The sequence below is a fragment of the Paroedura picta genome, chromosome 7 (genome assembly GCF_049243985.1).
Source record: "Paroedura picta isolate Pp20150507F chromosome 7, Ppicta_v3.0, whole genome shotgun sequence".
Lineage (NCBI taxonomy): Eukaryota > Metazoa > Chordata > Lepidosauria > Squamata > Gekkonidae > Paroedura > Paroedura picta.
Genome location: NC_135375.1, coordinates 60013369 through 60035092, shown reverse-complemented (window position 1 = coordinate 60035092; position 21724 = coordinate 60013369). Strand labels below are relative to the sequence as shown.

Sequence of the window (21724 nt, the reverse complement as noted above, 5' to 3'; positions counted from 1 at the left end):
GACCCATGGCCATAGTGGCCCATAGTAATGTATTTTGAGTGTAAATGTTGGGGGGTCGTCTTATACGCCCAGTCATCTTATATGCCGGCAAATACGGTACATGTCATTTGCAAATGGCATGTGGATTTATTACTAACCTTCAAAACACCACTGTCTATTAAACCATTAAAGCCATACTAATATGCAGCTTACATATGCTTTTCTGAGCAAATATCTTTAAAAAAAGAAAAAAATATATATTTGATAATTTTATTCCTCCAAAGATCCAATGAGTGACTTTCCATATGAGTGATCTCCCTCGATGTCTACCATTCCTTGCTAAACTGTCAAGGGAATAATGCAAAAATTACTCTTGTGTTAATGGTGTGGTTTCATTTTCTGGGTGAACCTTGATATTTTACTACTCTAGCATTCAGCAGAAACTCTACAGTAAAACCATAGAGTTTCCATGGAAATCTGGAGTTGAGTGCTATCACTTCCAGGTTCACCACAGAAATGATGTCACACAATTAATGCTGTGGCATCCTTCATGTCCCCCCATGTCCCCTGTCACCGACTAGGTGCCATCCACTAGCAGGTAACCCTAGTGAAAGAGCACATGATGTATATACAGAAGGGTCCAGGTTCAATCACTGCACTTCCATTTCTAAGAGAAACCAGTATGGAACCTTTAAGATTTTTGTTTAGCCATGTGGAAAATAAAGCCAAGAAGTGAGAACACCAACTGATTGGCTTAATAGAGAATAAGGTGGCCAGGGCGATTAATCTATACCTACTGCTGTAATTTCTAGTTGTGTTAAATATGTAAACTTTTTTTTCCAGGTCACTGTTCCAAAGTCCATACATTTTTGAGGACTGCACTATATGATGCATAAACCCTAAAAGGAAGCATAAAAAATATAAAACAGATTGGAAACAAATATTAAGTAACTCCAATACATGATTGATCTAGAATTTGGAAATTAGATCATTATTTCAAGATAGTTAAAATACAAAGCCATTTGTTAATTCCTTCATAAGACAATGCTTTGCAGTACTTGCCGAATTCTTTTTTGCTTTAGCGGCGTGTGTTTGGCTGACATATTTATACAAGAAATAACCTGAAGATTTAGGTTAGCTTTGTGTGTTAATCCTTGCCTTTCTTGTGTGTTAATCCTTGCCTACATCTCTCACTGCTTAATTTATGTTTTAGAATCTCCAAATAATACGTACAATGCACTAAAGTAAAATTATTTTTGTATGCTATAGTTACCTGTACCAGCACGTCCCAACAGTGGTGATACTGACACCCTGCCAGGATCTAACACTTACGAACTCTCACGACCAAAAACAGGTATCTGGTTAAAAGCTGTTATTGTTTTGCAGGGGGGATACTGACCTGCCGCAATGAAATTGGATTCTTCCACTTTGGCATGAATTTGGCCACAGCCTTTATTCTCAACTGAGTGTGACAAGTATGGGTGATGGATCTGGCCCTCTTGTGGTCAGCCCACTGCAAGGCAGCCCTTTATCAGCATGCCCCTCCCCTCATTATTATTATTATTTATTCGACTTGTATGACCGCCATTCTCGGAACCTGGCTCATGGCGGTTTACAATATTTCAATACAAATCAATACATTAAAACCATTAAAATTCGCCATTAAAAACCCCATAAACAGTGATGCTCACAATGATGGTGATTAAATAAAACTATTCCCACACAGGCCCACTGGTTGGGCAGAAGGGAGCAGATAGATAATTGGGCATAGGATGGGACAATCTGGGGAACCAGGCCAGTCTAATACTGGGTTCCAATGGGTTCCATTAGCTAGCCTGTCTGGAATCCTGGACCTGCTGATTAATGGTGGCAATTTGGTGTGAACCAGCTGGGTCCTGTCTCTGTTGGGTTCCCCTGCCACCCAGAAATTCCAGGGCTCCCCTGACACCTGGAAACAGCCCCTTATCGGGGAGGCCAGTTTGCAAGCTTAAGGATCTGCCCCATGCTTCCAATCCGCTGGCTACAACAGTTAACAATAAATTTAAACAAGTACCAAATCTTATAAACTGACATAAGCTTTAACGCCTAACAATAGGAAAGGAGGGATGCATCCTTAGGCACCAGAAGCAGAAAGAAGCCAAGCCATGTCAGCCTGTCCCTTAAAAGGACACCTAGCCCAGCTCCTCTTACCAATGCAGCTGCCCCAATACTCAACGCTACCTGGGGAATGCTGGAGATGGGAGTCTAACTCCCACCTGCCAGGTGCTTTCCTGGAGACAGATCCTCTGTAGCAGAAAAGGCCCTCTTGGTGAATCTCAGGAGCTGTTGTTTTGCATGGGGGCTACTGACCACCTTAGTAAGGACACTGGACTCTTCCACTTTGGCATGAATTTGGCCACAGCCTTTACTCTCAACTGAGCATAGCAAGCTTGCATGATGGATCCAACCTTCTTGCAGTCAGCAGGAGACAGCCCTTATGAGCACACCCCCTCAACGGGTTCTATCGGCTACCCAGCCTAGAATCCCAGATCTAATGGCCTGCTGATTAATGGGAGGTGGCAACTTGGTGTGAGCCTGCTGGGTGTCTGCCTGTGTTGGGTTCCCCTGCCACCCAGAAATTCCAGCCTTCAATCAGATTCCACATCCACACAGTGGGGGCCCTTATGGGGCCCTCAGACTTTGGGTGGGGGCAGCACACAAGCTCGGGCACTCCATAAAATGATCTGCCCCATCTTCCAATCCATCACTGAGACCAGAGAGGGAGAGATACCTCTCCAAGCTCCCACCACTGCTTATCTCTCTAGCCATTCTATAAAATAGCATTCCTAAGCCTATGGAGCTGAATGTCCATCCCCCACTCAGGTGGCCACCATCGTTCTGACATAGCACCCACTGCCAATAGGAGATGTCTGGGTTCCAGATAACCATCCCCTTCCTGCCCACCACAAATCAAGCCACCACCTTGTCCACATGCCTTCTGGGAAGGTCTACCCATTCTAAAGAAATTGCCCCATGCCAAGTGCGTCGCTCCATGAGTGCTGACCGGAGATATGTCACCATCTGAAGCCACTTACAAATGGTTTCCAAATCCTTCAAAATAGATTTTGTCAGATCACAGCCAGGGGTCCAAGGGATATTGTTCTCTCCAAGTTGCAGTACTAAAAGGTCGGGGGGGGGGGCTTGTGTCACACTGCACTCATCAAGGTGTCCATGAATGATTCCCAATGTATTCCATGATGGCTTTGCCAGATAATCCATCCATGGCTGCCTAGTCCCAGGCAAGCTTCCCAATAAGATGTGGCAGCATAATTGACAGCCCAAAACATGCTAAGTCCAAATATCCAACTAGTCGGGGCCAACAGTGGAAAATCTGCAAAATAAAAATTCAGAGAAGATCCTGTCTCACATAACGCCTGTAAACTGCTGATCGTCCACACCCCAAAGCCTTAATTCCCTCTTCGGATGACCCCCAACTGCCCCAATATGGAATGAATGGATCCTGTATTGTTCTGCTGGGAGCCCCAGCTTGCAAAGGCCAGCTCTCATGATGGAGACAAATTGATATTCTAAGAGGCACATTCCATCATGATGTATGAAAAGCAGACCCTCGACCTCTGGGCAAACAGTCAGGTATGTCCACATGTAATAAACCAGGCAGGGGGCTTCTCCAACTACCTCTGGTGATAGTACAACTTATTTTGGTTGTTACACCAAAATAAGACCTTGTGGCTTTGGAACAACTCCCATCAGATTACTAGCACCAGCAACACAGGAAACATTTCTAGCAAAGTGAGGTCCCTAAGAATATTAGTCCCTACCCAGTCTGTGAGCCAGCACCTTGTGTACTATCTATACTGATAACAGAACCCCAAATTCCAAGCTGGCTGTGGCATCAGAAGGCACCTGGAGTGAGTTCTCCAGAGAAATAGGAATCTGACAAATAGCTACACTATTGTAACCCTCAAAAAATTACACCAAACCGTAAGATCCTCCTTCAAGGACCAAGTCAGGTGGATGTGATGGTGGAATGCAGACACCTCAGGCATGGATCTGGCCATTTGTGCACCAAATTTTCTACCCAGAGCAACAGCTTTACAAGAAAAATTAAGGTGTCCGAGGAAAACCTGCATCTCTTTTAGGGTGCATTTTTTCTTGTTCAACATGTCATCAAGCAGAATCGTCAGCTAGTCCTCAGGCAGGTGAGAAAGGCCTGCCTCATAGTCCAGCTGAATTCCCAGGTAGATCATTTGTACCACTGGACCCTCAGTCTTTTCATCTGCAAAAGGAACCCCCAATTCATCAGCCTATGCTTGAAAGGCAGCTAGCCATTCTGCACAAACCAAAGTGCCCAGGGATCCAACAGATAGAAAATCATTGAGGTAATGCATGACATGTGGACAGCCAAGTCTGCTCCTTGATGATCCACTCAAGGAAAGTACTGAATGCTTCAAAGGCCATGCACAATATGGATCAATCCATAGGCATGACTATCAATATACAAGCAATTCTTAAACTGACACCTGAAATGGCAAAAATCATCTGGGTGGAAGCAGAAGGCAGCAAGCGGAAGGCAGATTGAATATCATACTTTGCTAGAATTGCACCCTTTCCACAAGCTCTAGCAATAGACACTGCATGATCCAGGTATGCATACTTAACAGACCAGAGCTCTGGTGCTATAGCATTGTTAAGTGACAAACCCTTGGGATAGAACAGGTGGTAAATCAAACAATATTGCCCTGGGGTTTTCTTTGGGTCAACCCCCAAAGAAGACACATGCAGGTTGAGATGGGGGGGGCTGTGATAGGGGCCCACCATTCACCCTGATACACATTCCTTACCAATCTTTGCTCCCAGGACCTCAGGCAGTTGGATCGCCAACTTCAAATTCCCACATGTCGTGGCCACCCTCTGGCCCATAAAGGAAATATGAAAACCTTCATAACCCCCCCCAACAAGATATGTCACTGTCTTCTTGTTCAGGGACTGTTTTAAAAGCATGAGTAACTCCACCAATCAAATGGGTGTTACTCCTAGTGTAAGCAACTCTGGAGGCACTTCTGTGGGCTGTAGTCCTACTGGTGGATGCTGACCCTAACCCTTTTTGGGAAGAGAGCCAACCCCCTTGAAAGGGCGCCTTGCCAGTAGTTGGCATATCACAATCCCATTTTGAATGAGCCCACTGCAGTTTTTGCAGAAGTGCTGAAATTGGCACCTATGCTGCTAACATGATATCCTGTTAAACTCCCAACAAGTGCCCCATCCATCCTTTCTGCCCATCAGCTTTTGCCTGTCTTTTTCCGTTCTCCAAACATATGGGTTCAACTTAACAAACCAGGCATCATGGTCTTTTAGATCCCATCTCACCTGGATGTTGTTGGATGCCCTTTCCTGTACCAATGTATCATATGTGATGGCCTCTGCATCACCAGATAGTGCTTTCGCTTCCAAGACATTTGCCAAGTGACACCCTAAATGCCGACCCCTTTCTGGGTAAGCAACTGAAATTAAGCTGATGAAGAAGCGATCACTCTGAGCAGCATCTAAGCCCCTTTTGTCCCTTTTTGGGCCTGTTTTTGGGGAATTCCAATCCAGGCACTCCATGCTGAATACAACAACATAGTACCTGTCCAAAGCCCTCTCTTGTAGCTTCCTGGTAAGCTACATGCCCAGAGAATTTTCCCCTGCTGCATAACCTGTCGGAGGCTTTACTGATACGCAGGCCCACATCCTTCCTTTATAGTACAAGTCAGTGGCCTCACAATGACTCACTAACCAAGTTGGGATAACTGGAGCCACTGAACCTTGTAACCAGTAGGTCCCATCCCTTTGCCTCTCAGATGTTTCACTTTTGGAAAATGAAGACTCACCCGAAGTACTAACCACACGCTGGGCCCATGAACATTTTATTCCGTTTTGTTTTGCTCTTTCACCTGCTCATGTCATGTCAGGGATATCAGAAAAGCCTGCTGAAGTAATGGAAATGAGAAGAGCTTGCCAAATTTGGTTATGTGTAAGTTGCTAGAATAAGGCACAGTGTTGCAGAAGGCATGAAGACAGGAAATACAGTAGGAAACTGGGCCAGTTTTTAGTAGTTTGTATCTTAGATGTAATGAGACTAATGTGAAAACAATGGATGGCAATAAATGTGTTTTCCTGTTCAATATACAGGCGATCAGAGAAAAGCCTTACCCATGGATACTGCAGTCTATGAAAGTCCATACGCAGACCCAGAAGAGATGAAAGCTAAAAATGTCACTCTTGACAGAAATTTACTGACTCTAGAAGACCAGGAACTCGGCTCTGGAAACTTTGGTACTGTAAAAAAAGGCAGCTATGAAATGAGAAAGTAAGTTGATAATGGTGATAGGCTACAATCTTTGACTTCCATCCTAAATATTCTTCCTATAGAATTCCTTCATATTACATCTGAATCCCACACTAAGCTGATTTGCTTTTCTTTAAGCCTCTGTCCAGCAACCATATTCCATGCATGTACATTCAGTTATAAGTCACCATTCAGTAGAGTTTACAGGGTATAACTCTGCTTAGGACAGAACTTTTAATCTGTAAACCTCTTAGAAGACTCTTCCTTTCTATGGGCATGCTTTCTTCTTTGCTTTGTTTCTGTATACAAGCAAACTTATTTTCATGTCAGTGTTTTTGGGATATCAATCTTGGTGCAGAAAATAAAAGAGAGATCTATCATATTTTATTTATTTATTTTTATTTATTTATTTGATTTGTATGACCGCCGCTCTCGGAAACCGGCTCGCGGCGGTTCACAATATTTTAATACAAATACAATATATTAACCATTAAAAATTCCCCATTAAAACCCCATTAAAACCCCATATACCTAAATGATTATGAAACTTTTGGTTAAGGAAATAAGCAGCATTCTTTCAGGCTCTAAATTTGTGCCTTGGTTATGTTCTATGCAGTAAGGGAAGAAAATATTCCTTGTATTTTTCACTTTTCTCTTATGGTAGAGTACAATAAAGCAGGGTACAGTCCCTAAGATTAATTCTAGGAAGTGTCTCTCCTTTGATGGCCCACAAAACATTCCTGTTCGAAGATGGAATATTGGATAGGTAGAGGGCTCTACTCATATGCTGCAGAGATCCTGCTCCATGTTGCTTCATCATCAGTAATGCAAGTAGTGACTAGGGTTGTGGAATTTCCTCCATAGAGGATTCCCTTGCTTCATCCTTGCTAACATTTACATGACAGTTTTGTTGAAGACAACTTTGGAGGTATACTGATGAATGGCTGTGGTACATTTCTGGGTTATAAGTGGCTGGGTGTTTTGTTTTTGTATTTTTTGTTCTTTTATATGCTTTTATGTTTTGTTGCAAGGTGACCTGAACTAGTAGAGTTTGAATATAATAAATAAATTGTGGAATATAAATATTTTAAATATGGCTAACTTAAGAATGCTTTGAGCATTGCATATTGTTATAAATCCTGGAAATTATTTGTAGGGGTAAGAAGACAGTGGCCGTAAAAATTCTTAAGAATGAAAGTAATGATCCAGACTTAAAGGATGAGTTACTGAGAGAAGCAAACGTAATGCAGCAACTGGATAACCCTTATATAGTCCGGATGATAGGTATATGCGAAGCCGAGTCTTGGATGTTGGTAATGGAAATGGCTGAACTTGGCCCCTTGAATAAATATTTGATAAAACACCGGTAAGTTTCTTTCTCTTCTTTATTTTGTATAGAGGCAGTCTCTAGCCTTTTCCCTTGTGGAGCCATAAGGAAAAAGACATTTCACAAGAGAAAAGACTATATATAGGCTTTTTGTTTTAAAAATTAAAGCAAGGAATTCAGAGAACAAACTATAAGTTCGGTTACAATGTTATATCATATAACAAAAATGTTCTGCCAATTTAAAAAAATGGCAAAAGCTTTGGTGGCCCAAGTGTAGAGATTGGCCAACCATCAACTGGGGCAGGAAAACCTGCCATGTGGAAGCCGTACTGCTGTGCTTTATCGGCAGGCATACCACCGACAGGGGAAAATGCACAATCCAGTTTTTTTTTTCTGATTTATTAGATGCTGCTCTCGGCAGCTTACAGTTTGAAAAGGAATATGTAATGTAATTACAATATAGTAGCATTAAAGCCAATTAAAAAGAAACAATTACATACCACAGCAATCAATGCCCCTCTGTCTCCCCCTTCCTCACCAGAAGAGTCTCCAATTACAGAGCCACCTGTATTGGGTGGATGATAGATGTAATATCAGTAACAAAAAGGGGGGAAGGGGACCCAAAGATCTTCCAGTCCTAGCTTCAACCAAATGCCTGGTGGATGAGCTCTGCCTTGCAGGCCCTGCAGAATTGTGACAGCTCCAACAGGGCCCTCCGCTCATCTGGGAGCTCATTCCATCAAAAAGACCCTGACCCTGGTCAAGGCCAGGCGCACTTCACACGGGCTGGGAATCATCAGCCTATTAGCACCCGCAGAGCACTTCCTATGTGGAAGACATGTATGAATGAATGTCCCCTTTCCATGGCTGCCCTTCCAGCACAAAGCAGATAGCAAAACCAAGCAGCTGTTACTGGCAGTCACCTCCTGGATTACCACTGTTGCTGGAGACATTATGTAAACATACAGCATGTAAAAAATATACTAGCTATTGTTAACCAGTTATGATTTTTTTAGAGATGTTACAGAAAAGAATATAACTGAGTTAGTTCATCAAGTTTCCATGGGGATGAAATACTTGGAGGAAAACAACTTTGTGCACAGAGATTTGGCTGCAAGGAATGTGCTACTGGTCACACAACATTATGCCAAAATCAGTGACTTTGGACTTTCAAAAGCCCTTGGCTCTAATGATTACTATAAGGTAATATTTCACACCAGGACTCAACTTTCTTATCACAAGGTCATTATTTGTTGTTACAGTGGACTTTGCTTTTATTGCAGTTCCATAAAGGTTGCAAGAGGGCTTTTGGGATTCTTATGGTTTTTGTAGTTTGCCAGAACTTTGGGGTAAGGGTCTGTTGGATGGATGTGGCTTATCTGGTGGTTGTTACAATTACGTTATTCTGCTGTACTTTTTCAGTTACAAAAAGCTTACTTGTTTTGTCACTCACCTAATTTCCTATTATCTAGGAGAAAGACAGTGTATATAGTTTCCCTTCCTCAATATTGCAGCCCTGACTGGGGATCTATCAGAGTGGAAAGATGGCATGTAAAGTTTTAAAATCAATAAAGGTCACGTGGCAGAGCAGAAGTTCCCAAGGAGCAGCTGCTGGTACTTGTATGCCAGAAAGGAACAAAAAGAAAATGCAGTTCTGAGCCTCCCAGACCCAGGGTAACCAAAGCATCTATACTGAATCTATACTGAAAAGGATCTACATACTCAGTGTCATCTAACAATTCAGTTGACTTTGCCATCCCGAATCTAACTGATGAGATCAACTCATCCTCTTCCCATCTATTAACAGCATCACCCATTACGTTCATAGACTATTTCCTTAGACCTTCAGGATAGACTTTAAAAGCCTCAAATACATATATGTGTATTTTATATTGCTAATATTTGGATCTTTTATTTCTGGATTACCATAGGCAGAACATTATGGGAAATGGCCTGTCAAGTGGTATGCTCCAGAATGTATGAATTTCTTCAAATTTTCTAGCAAGAGTGATGTTTGGAGCTTTGGTGTGTTAATGTGGGAAGCTTTTTCGTATGGGCAAAAGCCATACAAGGTGGGTATCTTCATTAAATCCCCCTTTATAATTCCAAAGTACAGCCTTAAAACTGAAAAATACTAAGAGCAATCCTTAGCAAATAAGTCTCACTTTGTTCAAGGAAAAAACTCAGTTCCCAGGAAAGTGCATTTATATAATATAGTTTGGCAATAGATTAATCAGCAAAGAAGGTAATCTAACATGGATGATGTTCCTATTGCTGCTAAGAAGTAAAAATATCATTCTATGCCTATAATAAATATATCTCATAGGGCATGAAAGGAGGGGAAGTTTCTCAGATGATTGAAGAAGGAAAGCGAATGGAATGTCCACCAGCTTGCCCAGTTGAGATCTATGACTTAATGAAATTGTGTTGGACATATAAGTGAGTATAATCATGTATATTATGATTAAAATGATTGACTTGTTGGATTACAACAATCGTCCTGTCATGATTATTCTCTTCCCAATCTTTTGTTTTAGACCTTATGTTATGATTGTAAACACTTCTCAACCCAAGAGGCAGAATAATAGTCGGATAAATGTTTGATCAATTCCTGAACACAGAAATGTTGGTGATTAATGCTCTGATAGTACCAAAATGGAAGAGCTGAATCAAGCTTTCCAAAATGGCTGTTACACAATGTTCACCCTTAAGCAATAGTTGCTGATAAACAAGTCAGAATTTTGACAAAATTATGCAGCTTTCTGCCTGTTAAGCAGAACACTGGATCACAAAAGCCTTTGAGAACCAGTTCTAATATAGCTTTTCAATGTAGGTATGGTTTTTTAAAGTCAAAAGCAATTTTGATGGAAGGTATAAAATGCAAATTCACAAGTTCCATGGGGAAAATTCTGCACTGTTCTTCACACTGTTAGCATACCTGATGAACAGGCATGTTGCCTTAGAACGCTTCCCATAGCTTCCCCAAATGTTTACCAGTGTGATTGCAGACATTAACTCATGCTGGGTACCTGGAACATGGGGTTCCTAGTACAGATGTACCCTTTTGTCAAGAAACCTTCAATGTTTGTGGAGAAATTGTATAAATTAGAAAACAGCCTTAAAGAGAAATTGTTCTTGTTAAGTGCGAAGTCGTGTCCGACCCATCGCGACCCCATGGACAATGATCCTCCAGGCCTTTCTGTCCTCTACCATTCCCCAGAGTCCATTTAAGTTTGTACCTACTGCTTCAGTGACTCCATCCAGCCACCTCATTCTCTGTCGTCCCCCTCTTCTTTTGCCCTCAATGGCTCCCAGCATTAGGTTCTTCTCCAGGGAGACCTTCCTTCTCATGAGGTGGCCAAAGTATTTAAGTTTCATCTTCAGGATCTGGCCTTCTAAGGAGCAGTCAGGCCTGATGTCCTCTAGGACTTGACCGGTTTGTTTGCCTTGCAGTCCAAGGGACTCACAAGAGTCTTCTCCAGCACCAGAGTTCAAAAACCTCAATTTTTTGACACTCGGCCTTCCTTATGGTCCAACTTTCGCAGCCATACATTGCAACTGAGAATACCATAGCCTGGACTAAACACACTTTTGTTGGCAGGGTGATGTCTCTGTTTTTTAGGATGCTGTCTAGATTTGCCATAGCTTTCCTCCCCAGAAGCAAGCGTCTTTTAATTTCTTTGCTGCAGTCCCCATCTGCAGTGATCTTGGAGCCCAGGAAAATAAAATCTGTCACTATCTCCATTTCTTCCCCATCTATTTGCCAGGAATTGAGAGGGCCAGATGCCATGATCTTAGTTTTCTTCATGCTGAGTTTCAAGCCAACTTTTGCACTCTCCTCCTTCACCCACATCAAGAGTCTCTTTAGTTCTTCTTCACTTTCTGCCATTAGAGTGGTATCATCTGTATATCTGAGGTTGTTGATATTTCTCCCTGCAACCTTGATCCCAATTTGTGACTCATCTAACCCCGCCTTTCTCATGATGTGCTCCGCATACAAATTAAATAGGCAAGGCGACAGTATACAGCCTTGCCAAACTCCTTTCTCAATTTTGCACCAATCATTGATTCCATGTTCAGTTCTTACTGTTGCATATAGGTTTCTCAAGAGACAGATAAGATGCTCTGGTATTCCCATCTCTTTAAGAACTTGCCACAATGTGTTGTGCTCCACACCAGTGGTCCCCAACCTTTTTATCACCGGGGACCACTCAACGCTGGGGACCACTCACCGGGGACCACTCAACGCCTTTTACTGAGGCCCGGTGGGGGGGGGGTAGTTTACTCCTCTACTCTCAACCACTGCCCATGCGCTCTCTGATCACTATGGTAATGTTTAAACATCCCTTCAAAATAAGATACAGACACGCCACAACAATGAAGTGTGTTGTAAAGGGCCGGGGGGGATGAAGTAAAGGGCCGGGGGGGGGGGGAGAAGGCATCCTTCGGGGCCCACCTCCAATTATTCGAAGGACTACATGAGGTCCGCAGCCCACAGGTTGGGGATCGCTACTCCACACAATCAAAGGCTTTAGCATAGTTAATGAAGCAGAAGTAGATGTTTTTCTGGAACTCCCTAGCTTTCCCCATGATCCAGCGTATGTTGGCAATTTGATCTCTAGTTCCTCTGCCTCTTTGGAATCCTGCCTGTACTTCTGGAAGTTATCGGTCCACATATTGCTGGAGCCTAGCATGTAGGATTTTGAGCATAACCTTGCTAGCATGAGGAATGAGTGCAATGGTGCGGTATTCTTTGACGTTGCCCTTCTTTGGGATTGGAATGTAAACTGACCTTTTCCAATCCTGTGGCCACTGTTGAGTTTTCCAAATTTGCTGGCTTATTGAGTGTAGCACTTTTACTGCATCGTCTTTTAAGATTTTAAAGAGAAATACTCCACCCAAAGGAGTGCTGTTGGATCTTTTTCCACTCCACACATACACCATAAGGTAAACCAAGAAGTTGTTCATGCCTACCAAATTCCAAATGGAGTTCTGGTTCCTGGGATGAATTCTTGTTTACATTTCTTTCGTGGCCTGGACATGATCATCTTGCTTCAACTCCCCAGCTTCTATCCTGTTTACTCCTTGCTGAGGGTGGGTTTGGAGGGGCAACAGTAGTTGTTTCCAAATTGGCAATTTATTCAAGACTCATAGCAATTTATTCAAGACTCATAGCTGGATTTGTATGTTGTCTGCCATCAAGGGATTCTTGGATGTGGTTGACACTGCTGATCAGCCCACCCCCTTCTGCTGTTAATCAAACAACATACTTTAGCCATTAATGGTCAGAATCCATTTCTGATGTATCCAAAACATATTCCTCCTGTTTAGTTTCTGCCTAGCAGTCCCTTCTGCTATGAGAAAGGTTAAGGTGCATCATAAGACATTCATTGGTACACAGTAAATGAATAACAAACTCTGAAAATACTGACCAGTAAATGCTGGTGTCAGTAATGTGATTAGGTGTGTGCATTTGGCTTACTGACCCCACAAAACAAAATACACCTTTTCTGGTATTTTCTAAGCCAAATACAGATTCTCTACATTGTTTCAGCTACTGATATAACTGATCCAAATAAAAGCCATATTTTTCTGGGTATATTAAGCTATAATGATTAGCTGCCCATTACACTCCCCTCCTTCCAAGCAAGGAGAAGCAAAACAGACTGGCGAAATGGATGCTAGTCATTTAAAGCATCCATTTTGCTCCTTTCCAAGTGGGAATAAGCAAAACATAACAGCTGATGGGATGGACCCACCAAGCTGTTAGGCCAAAATGGCTGTGAGCCATTTAAAGTGATCAATTTCACTCTGTCCTGCTTCAAAGCTGGCAGGAGCAAAATCAAGCCAGCCCAGGATTGGCCCAGTTAGAAGACACTGGGCTGGCTTCTGTTACAGCTCAATTCAAACCAAACTGTAAGGTGATCCAACCCAGTCAGCTGAGGTCACTGGCTGCCATCTTGATGCTATCTTGACTCAGTTAGGGCTGTTTCCTTTTGTCACTTGCAGCTACAAGTAACAGGAGGGGCCAGCCCAGGAACATCTGAGTCTCATGGAGTCAGTTTACCCCAATCTGTGCAGCATCCTGTCTTGAACTCTGATTCCGAGGCAGTTATAGGGATCTCAATGGAGCTGGAACAAAGCTCAGCATTCACAATTATTTCTGAACCCCAATACCAGAGAATAGTGGGAAACACTGAGATTTTTCAGGCTCCGTATAGCTGAACCTGAAAAATACTGGGGAGGGGGGGTTATACACCCCTAAATGTAAAGTAAAGACTGGAAACTGCCTCAGCTTATAGCAACAAGGAACCATACCTTAAATGAAAAGGATAAAAGCAGAAGGTCCCTAAAAATATTTTTGTTTCTTTTGCAGTGCTGATAATCGGCCAGGATTTTCTGAAGTGGAGCTCAGGCTACGCCAGTACCACTATGAAATTGCACAGTGAGAATATTGTGACTCAGATTAAGGTGACTTGTGAAAGAAGATACCACAACGGCAAATAACAGCAAGGGATTTTTGCCTTTCAAAATGACTCTCTTGATAGTGCAATGACAGCTCCAGCAGGAGCAACATAGCTTTGTTATGCAAGCACTTTTTCCTTGGCTGTTTCAGAGCTGGTTTGCACATCAAAAGTATTTGTAAAGTGTGATTCCAGTTGTCATTTGTTATATGTTTATCTCAATTCTGGCAACATTTTCGCACATTAGTAAAAATAGTGTTACGCCTGTGGAATGGCAAAGTGCAACATTATATCATACTCCCCTGACCCACCTTTTTGCCTTTGTCTGCCTTCTTTTTACGTGTCTTACCCTCCCCTGCTGGAAGAGGCAAAAGAGAGCAATGCGCCTTATACGTGTCACGCTTCCGCCTGTCAATTCAGGCAACCAATCCCCTTTCTCCATATTCTGATGCAGTTATAAGGTCCTGCTATGCCTGCTAATTTTTTAAAATCATACTTCTCTGTTGCAATGCCTAGGCATAGAATCATTGATGACTCTTCATTGGATATAATGGAGGGATGGGGGCATTGTCTTCAGGAGCCCCTACACGTGGACCCCTTGGACCAAGCATTTTAAAATTTGGAGGGGAGTCAAGGGAAGAACCTCCTGGAGCTACCCTGAAAGTTTGGAGGCTGTACCTCAAACCCTCACCCTCCAGGCCCCAGGAAAGTTGGGAAAGCCAAGATTCCCATTATAATCGATGGCAACATTGACTTCCATGGGTGCCGAAGTGGCTGAGTCCTATGATAAATAAATAAATATCGTTCCTGATTGGGGGAGGTGCACTTTGTTGAATTAATTTTTTTTTTGGCATCTCCTACACGTTTGTCCGCCTGTTCCTTGCTCGTGGAAGTTAGTCATTTTTTAAAAAGTAATTCTTGTCCCTGGGAACAAGGGAGAAGGAGGCAGGAGTGAGGGCGGGATGCTGCAGGCGACTTTAGCATGTTTGAGCCTCCAGACCTTCCTCCTGATGGTTGCCTGCTAGTTGCTTTCCAGTCGCTAGTGCTTTTTAGTATGGTGAATCCACTTTTTCGGATTCCCAGAGAAGAATGGAGGATGTAGTGAGCAGTCAGTGGGCCAGACGCTGGATGTAGGTGACGTCATGTGAAGGGGCTGGAATATTGAGCTTGCATTTGACTGGCATGACGCTACATTGAAAGAATGCGTAAATCCCCTGGATTTGTGCAGATTTTAATGAGGAGGGTTTTGGAATCACTGTTTTTCTATTGGTTTTTAGCTTTTTTAGCTTTTATTAGGATAATTTATAGCAGTATCAGAAGATCTTCAGTGTGAACATTAAGGAACGTCACTTTCTAAGACTTTCCTCGTAGCCTTTTCTAAGTAAGGACCATACAAGATGAAATGGCAGTCATGCCAGTTCAGGAAGAAAAAAATTCCCCTTATATTATTAGCTTTCAGAAAAAAAAAAACATTTTTATTTCCCCACAATAATGGGAGAGTAGGGATACTTGCAGTTGGTGAAACTACATGGCAGGAGGGAAAGAGATATATATTCATCCCCCCTACCCTCCAGTATTGCCCCATTCCTTTGCATAGCTTCAGTTAGCATTTTAAGAAATGCTGTGAGGTTTCAGTTGTATATCTAGCAGTGATGTACATTTGTTCTGTATTTATCCGTTTTATCGTCACAAGTACCACAGAATCATAGAGTTGGAAGGGACCTCCAGGGTCATCTAGTCCAACCGTCTGCACAGTACAGGAACTCACAACTATCTACCCACCCACAGTGACCCCAGTTTCATGCACATACGATCCCACGCACACACACCAACCATCTCCAGAATCCAATCTGGCTTGGAGGAAATTCACCTACCATCCCACAGTGGTGATCAGCAATTCCCTATGTATGCAAGGAAGGGCCTCAAGTAACAACCTCTGGCACATCCCTTCCTGCCCACCCACTCACAACCTGCCTAAGTTAATAAAATCAGCATTTGTCAGGTGACTATCTAGTCTTTGCTTAAAAACTTCCAAAGGAGAACCCACCACATCCTGAGGAAACCTGTTCCACTGAGGAACCATTCTAACTGTGAGGAACTTCTTCTAGATGTTAGCCAAAAATTCTTTTGAATTTTGAATACTGTGTGAAGTAGATTAAGCTGAGAGAGCATCACTGGCCAAAGGTCATCTATCAGTCATGGTGGCTGGCTGGAGATTGAACTGGGTCTCCCAGATCCTAGTTTGATGCTTTAATTACCACGCTGTGCTAGCATGTGCATATTTGCATATATTATGCATATTTTCTCCACATTGTGCTCTTTCTATAGAAGCATACAGTACTATCCCATATTATTTAATGGTCCATTTTCCACAATATCCTCAGTCTTGGTTTAAGTAATCAGAATGACCTTTACAGTTAGGAAAACATTTTTCTAGGAGTTATATTTCACTAGTATCCATAACCAAAAGCCCTAATTGGGCTCTGGAATTTGTAATTTTTAGTGTATCATTAAGCAGTATGCGCCTAACAGAGTGGGCACAATATTCTGAAAGCCCTCTTTTGTGAACATCTACCTGACTACACAGTGGTCCTCGGCAATCATTGCACATTTCAGGATTAAAGTAGAATGGGCATGGAGAAGCTGGGTGTCATTGAGCTGATAAAATGCAGAAGGAGTACTCACTGCCCGACAGCACTTTTTTCAGTAGCCCAAGGAGGTCATACTATTTAAATGGGCCTTCATAACCTGCCTTAAGTGTCAATACACACTGGCTAGAGAAAGAACACTTATGAATTTCCTCCCCTTCCCACTATCGGAACCATACGGTTTATGGACTGGTGATGCTAAAGCAGGAAGTTCCAGACCGGCTGGAGCTTAAGTGCTGCTCCATAGCAGCAGTATAAACCTCTGGTAGCCTCTAGGGCAGGGGTAGTCAAACTGCGGCCCTCCAGATGTCCATGGACTACAATTCCCAGGAGCCCTTGCCAGCATTCGCTGGCGAATGCTGGCAAGGGCTCCTGAGAATTGTAGTCCATGGACATCTGGAGGGCTGCAGTTTGACGACCCCTGCTCTAGGGTCTCCAGGGTCTCCCACTACACTTTCTGAATAAATGACTGCATGTTTGGTGATCTTCTACAGCTTTCAAAAGTGTCTTTAATATTAATTGCATATTAGAAATCCACCAATAATTGAAATGCTACTGTCTGTCAAACAAACCTTTAAAGTATTTCTTAAATGTATAAGTCTTACATTTCATCTCTTTTCTAAAAGTTTTAAGGATAGTGTGTTCTTTAATTTTGAAAATGAATAAGCAAAATTGAAATTGCATTTTGCAATTTTATATATTTCTCAGGAATTTTAGCTATATTTTGCCTTTTTTCATTACAAAAACAAATACCTATAAAAGACCTTAATACCAAATTTTATTTTTTTATAATTTTTACAACACAGTAAATGAATATTAGTGAAACTTCTGATGTACACACACACAAATGCACATTGAATTTGTATACCTGTCTTAAGTGTGTGAGTGGTCAAAATCCATCTGTAGTTGACTACCAGGTCAGTTTCCTGTCTTTCTTAGCTATGTGAAAAGAGATTTTATCAAAGAGATTTGTATTAAATCATATTAATAAGATTTTAGGTTGCAGTCCACACAATTTGTCTGTGCTCTGATTTTATGTGCATGTATGTTAAGAATGATGCATAATTTCTCATTGTGGATTTTAACACAATTCAGCTGTTTCACAGACTACATTACTATGCCTGGCTCCTCACACCAAATCTTCTTTGCAGACATCCTCATATATTCATAGGAAAACAAATGAGCTTGTTCTCTCCCACAATTTACCAAGGAAATAATATATCACAGTACCACTGCTATGCTAGCAAGTTATGAATGATATTCCTGGATTGCAAATAAGAGCTTTATGTATTAAAGTGCTGTCAAATTGCTTCTGACATGATGATCCAATGAACTGATAACCTTCAAATGTCCTATCACTAACCGTGTTGCTCAGGTCTTACAAACTGAGGGGTGGGGCTTCTTTGAATGAGCCAATCTGTCTTATGTTGGGTCTTCCTCTTTTCCTGACATTATTTTCTAGTGATTCTTGTCTTCTCATAATGTGAAGAAAATAGGATAGCTTTCAGTGATGGACTGCTCTTTTAAAAAGCTTAGAGCTGTACAAACAGCATAAAGACTGTGAAAGGTTAATTCTTTACAAAAACCAAGAGCCTTGAGTGCCATACTGCTCCAAATAATCTGATTGGTTAGCATGAGCTGAGCAGAAAAGGCTTGAGAGCTAGCCAGATTTCTGCCCTTACTGAGTTGAATCTGATTTCAGCCCTAGCTGAAAAGTGTCCAGTACTGAGAATTTCCAAATTTAGCCCTGACAGAGAGCAGTTAAACACAGACAGGAGAAAATTAGCAAAGATGGGTTGGCAGTTAGGTAGAGAGTCTCATTCAGGCCAAGGAAGGTGGATAGATTTTATAAAGAGAAGAAAAGTCCCTACCCAGTTAAACAGGGAGTTAACTCTGAAGAGTGCAGAGATCTCTGGTCTGGTGTTGTTAGAAACTGCCTGTAGAAAATAGTCTGTTCAAAATTCAAGATGAGTACTGGTGTTTTAAGAGAAGCAGTTTGGGTACTGGAAACAGTGCCTTCTGGAAACTATAGGATACTAAAGAAAGTGTACTCTTGATTTCACCTGACCTCACTCCTCTGTTGAATAAAATGTTTTGCTGATTTGAAATATAAAAACATCTTGAATGTTAATTTTAAAGGGGGCTCCCATTCCTTCCCGCAGCCAAAACATTAGACTGTCAAAGGGTAGGACAGTCAGAATTCTTCAGGAAAGGAGAAAACAGATAACTTGGACGGCTCACTCAAAGAAGTTAATAATGGAGGGAGAAATGGTTATCTGTACCTGTTTCCTGTAAACCGCCCTGAGCCTTCAGGGGAGGGCAGTATATAAATATATAAATATAAATAAATAAAATAAATAAGAAATCTTGCCTCTGAGGAAGGGAAGCAGATGGGAGCTATCATACCTTGACTTAGTCATGGGTTCCAGAACTGGTACAGGAAAACAATCATTTAAAAATATATAGAGTGTACGCCACGCACCACTCTAAAAATATACGGTAAAGAAAACAAGAAAATCTAGCTTAACTAACACATTTGAAACCCACATTAGATGATATTAACTTAAAAGCTCAAAAGCCATAGCTCAAATACTCTTTGCGCAATAGAGTCCAAAAGTGTCCATTATAATAGAATCCAAAGAATAAACAATCCATAGGCTAAAACAAAAGAATTCAAAAAAGCCTGATGTGCGTTCCTTCTCATTTTAATGTTGAAGTGGCAAAAAAAAAAAAATCAACAGGTACAAGGCTTCCAGTAAAAGCCAAGTTTCATTAACACTTCATAGGCACTAAACATGAAATGTTCCAAAAAAACTCCCAGTGAATACATCTGAGAAAATAATTAAAAAACAGGTTTCTGTAACAGAACCACTTACCACTACCTCTTTTACTTGTGATCCATTGCAATAGAACCAGGTCCTTAAATTCATTAGAATGCAAGCTAACCTCTTTTTTCCTCCCAGCAGTTAGCCCAATTGTAGTTTTTTGGCCAACAGGCATCAGGTGATGGTGATAATGGTCATGTTCTTGCTGGATTCCTCTAGAAATTTGCTTCATCCCTCCTGATTTCCCCCCTCCCATACTGTGGGACACAGTTTTTCCTGATGAGACAATTATCCTATTCCTAACTCTGGCCCTGAAGATAAGGGCCACTTAGACAGAGAGACCCAATTTGCAACACCTGCAAGATGGAATGAGCCCAGTTCTATACACATTAACCCTTGGAAGAATCAGAGTGTTTTGCCTCAAGTGAGTGTTCAGGCTCTATTTGATCTTGAATTTGCTTATTTGTCTTCTTGGCAGTCCATAGCATCTGAAACTCTCCTCTATCACAATATTTCAAATTAGTCAACTTCCTTTTTCTTCACTATCCAACTTTCACACCCATACATTATTATAGGGTGTGATAACCATATAGGGAATACTATGGCATGAATTAACTTGATCTGGGTCACTAGCAACACATCCTTACACTTTAGGATCTTTTCTAGCTCTTTCATGGCTGCCCAATTTCCTCCTCAGACATTGTTCAGAAACCAATGACCAAAGAAATGATCAACTATCTGGCATGTAAATAAAGTAATATTTAATGAAGAAAATTTTACAGCGTCTCATTTCTCAGGTCAAGCCAAAACGTGTTCTGGATTATAATATCCCATTTTCAAATCCACAGTCCTTCCTCAATGCTTGTTCCTATTTACAAATACATTACAAAAAATTATGACATACATCCACATTTGATATTCAACATTAATATGCTACTTAAAAATATTACAAATATCCCACCTCTGGAACTTCGGCCTTTGGTTATGATGGATCAACTCATCTTCGTTTTCCTTCTATTGTACAGAAACAGCAATGCGGAAAGAATATTTCTTCTTTACATGCTTCTGACATTTGCACAAAAGGGAGAGATTTGTGTTCTACTGATATAAGAACAGTATGTGTATTTCCTTAGTAGGGAAATGACACCCGGAAGGACCGTTCTAAAACACAGGACTAGACACTTCGTATGGCCTTAAGATCTCAGTTGATAGAACTTTAAGGCAGTGGTCCCCAACCTGCGGGCCGCGGCCCGGTGCCGGGCCGCGGCTCCCTCTCCCCGCCCCCCCCCGCAGTAAAAAACTTCCCAGGCCGCAAGCTTGCGGCCCGGGAAGCTTCTTACTGCGGGAGGACGGGGAGAGGGAATCAGGGTCGGGCTGCGTCCGTGCAGGCCGCGCCCGCGGGTGCGGCCCGATCCGCAGGCGCGGCTCGCGGGCACGGCCTGATCCGCGGGCGTGGCCCACGGGCACGGCCCGCCACGTGGGCATGGCCCGTGCGGCCGCGGTCCCCGCGGGCACGGCCCAACGCCCTGCCGGTCCCCAACCTCATAAAGGTTGGGGACCACTGCTTTAGGGCATTAGAACCAAAGCAATTGCTGGTGTCTCTGGTTTGTTCAACCTTGAGTTTTATGGAAGTATCATTCACAGCATTAATTTCATAGATCATTTTGGGCCCTTTTCTTAAATAAGTCCTATAGTATTGGCCAGGGCTGAAGAGTCTCCAGCCAATGGGGAGAGGGAAATGTGTAGCTTTGTAGAGGAGCTACTCCCTCTCCCAAGCAGCAGCTGGCCAACCCACCCTCCCACAGAGCAGTGAATGATCAGCCAGTCGCTTTTATATGGCCAAGGAGGAATTTGGAAGGATTTCACCTGATTGGATTTTGGAGAAATGTTTTTTCACCTGCCTTGCAATGACCTGAAGGGAAGAGTGTGTAGTTAATGAAGCCTGCTCATAGACTATTAGGCTATAGCTAGTTGGTAGTATTAGTTGTGGTTGGTCAAGTTCGAAAAGAAGAATTAGCAATCACCCCAGGGCACATGCCATTGATGGAAGAATGGACCAATATGTTCCGTTGGTCTAGAACAGGCCATCATACACTTTATGGCTAGGTAGGGTGGGGAAAAAGCACATTTGTGTTGAGCAGCATCTTTCCAAA

At 42.2% G+C, this 21724-nt stretch overlaps 1 protein-coding gene across 3 annotated transcripts in view; it reads left to right on the top strand.

The window, feature by feature from the left end:
• The window catches only part of SYK (spleen associated tyrosine kinase), a 53287-nt gene extending 34818 nt beyond the window's left edge, over positions 1-18469 (top strand). For all 3 annotated transcript variants that reach the window (XM_077344490.1, XM_077344492.1, XM_077344491.1), the window contains 7 exons: positions 1249-1333; positions 6151-6328; positions 7464-7673; positions 8651-8837; positions 9566-9706; positions 9961-10073; positions 14011-18469. In XM_077344490.1, coding sequence (XP_077200605.1) covers positions 1249-1333; positions 6151-6328; positions 7464-7673; positions 8651-8837; positions 9566-9706; positions 9961-10073; positions 14011-14083 — 987 coding nt within the window. In that variant the 3' untranslated portion in view covers positions 14084-18469. The remainder of the gene's footprint in view (positions 1-1248; positions 1334-6150; positions 6329-7463; positions 7674-8650; positions 8838-9565; positions 9707-9960; positions 10074-14010) is intronic.
• The last annotated feature ends 3255 nt before the right edge of the window (positions 18470-21724 follow it).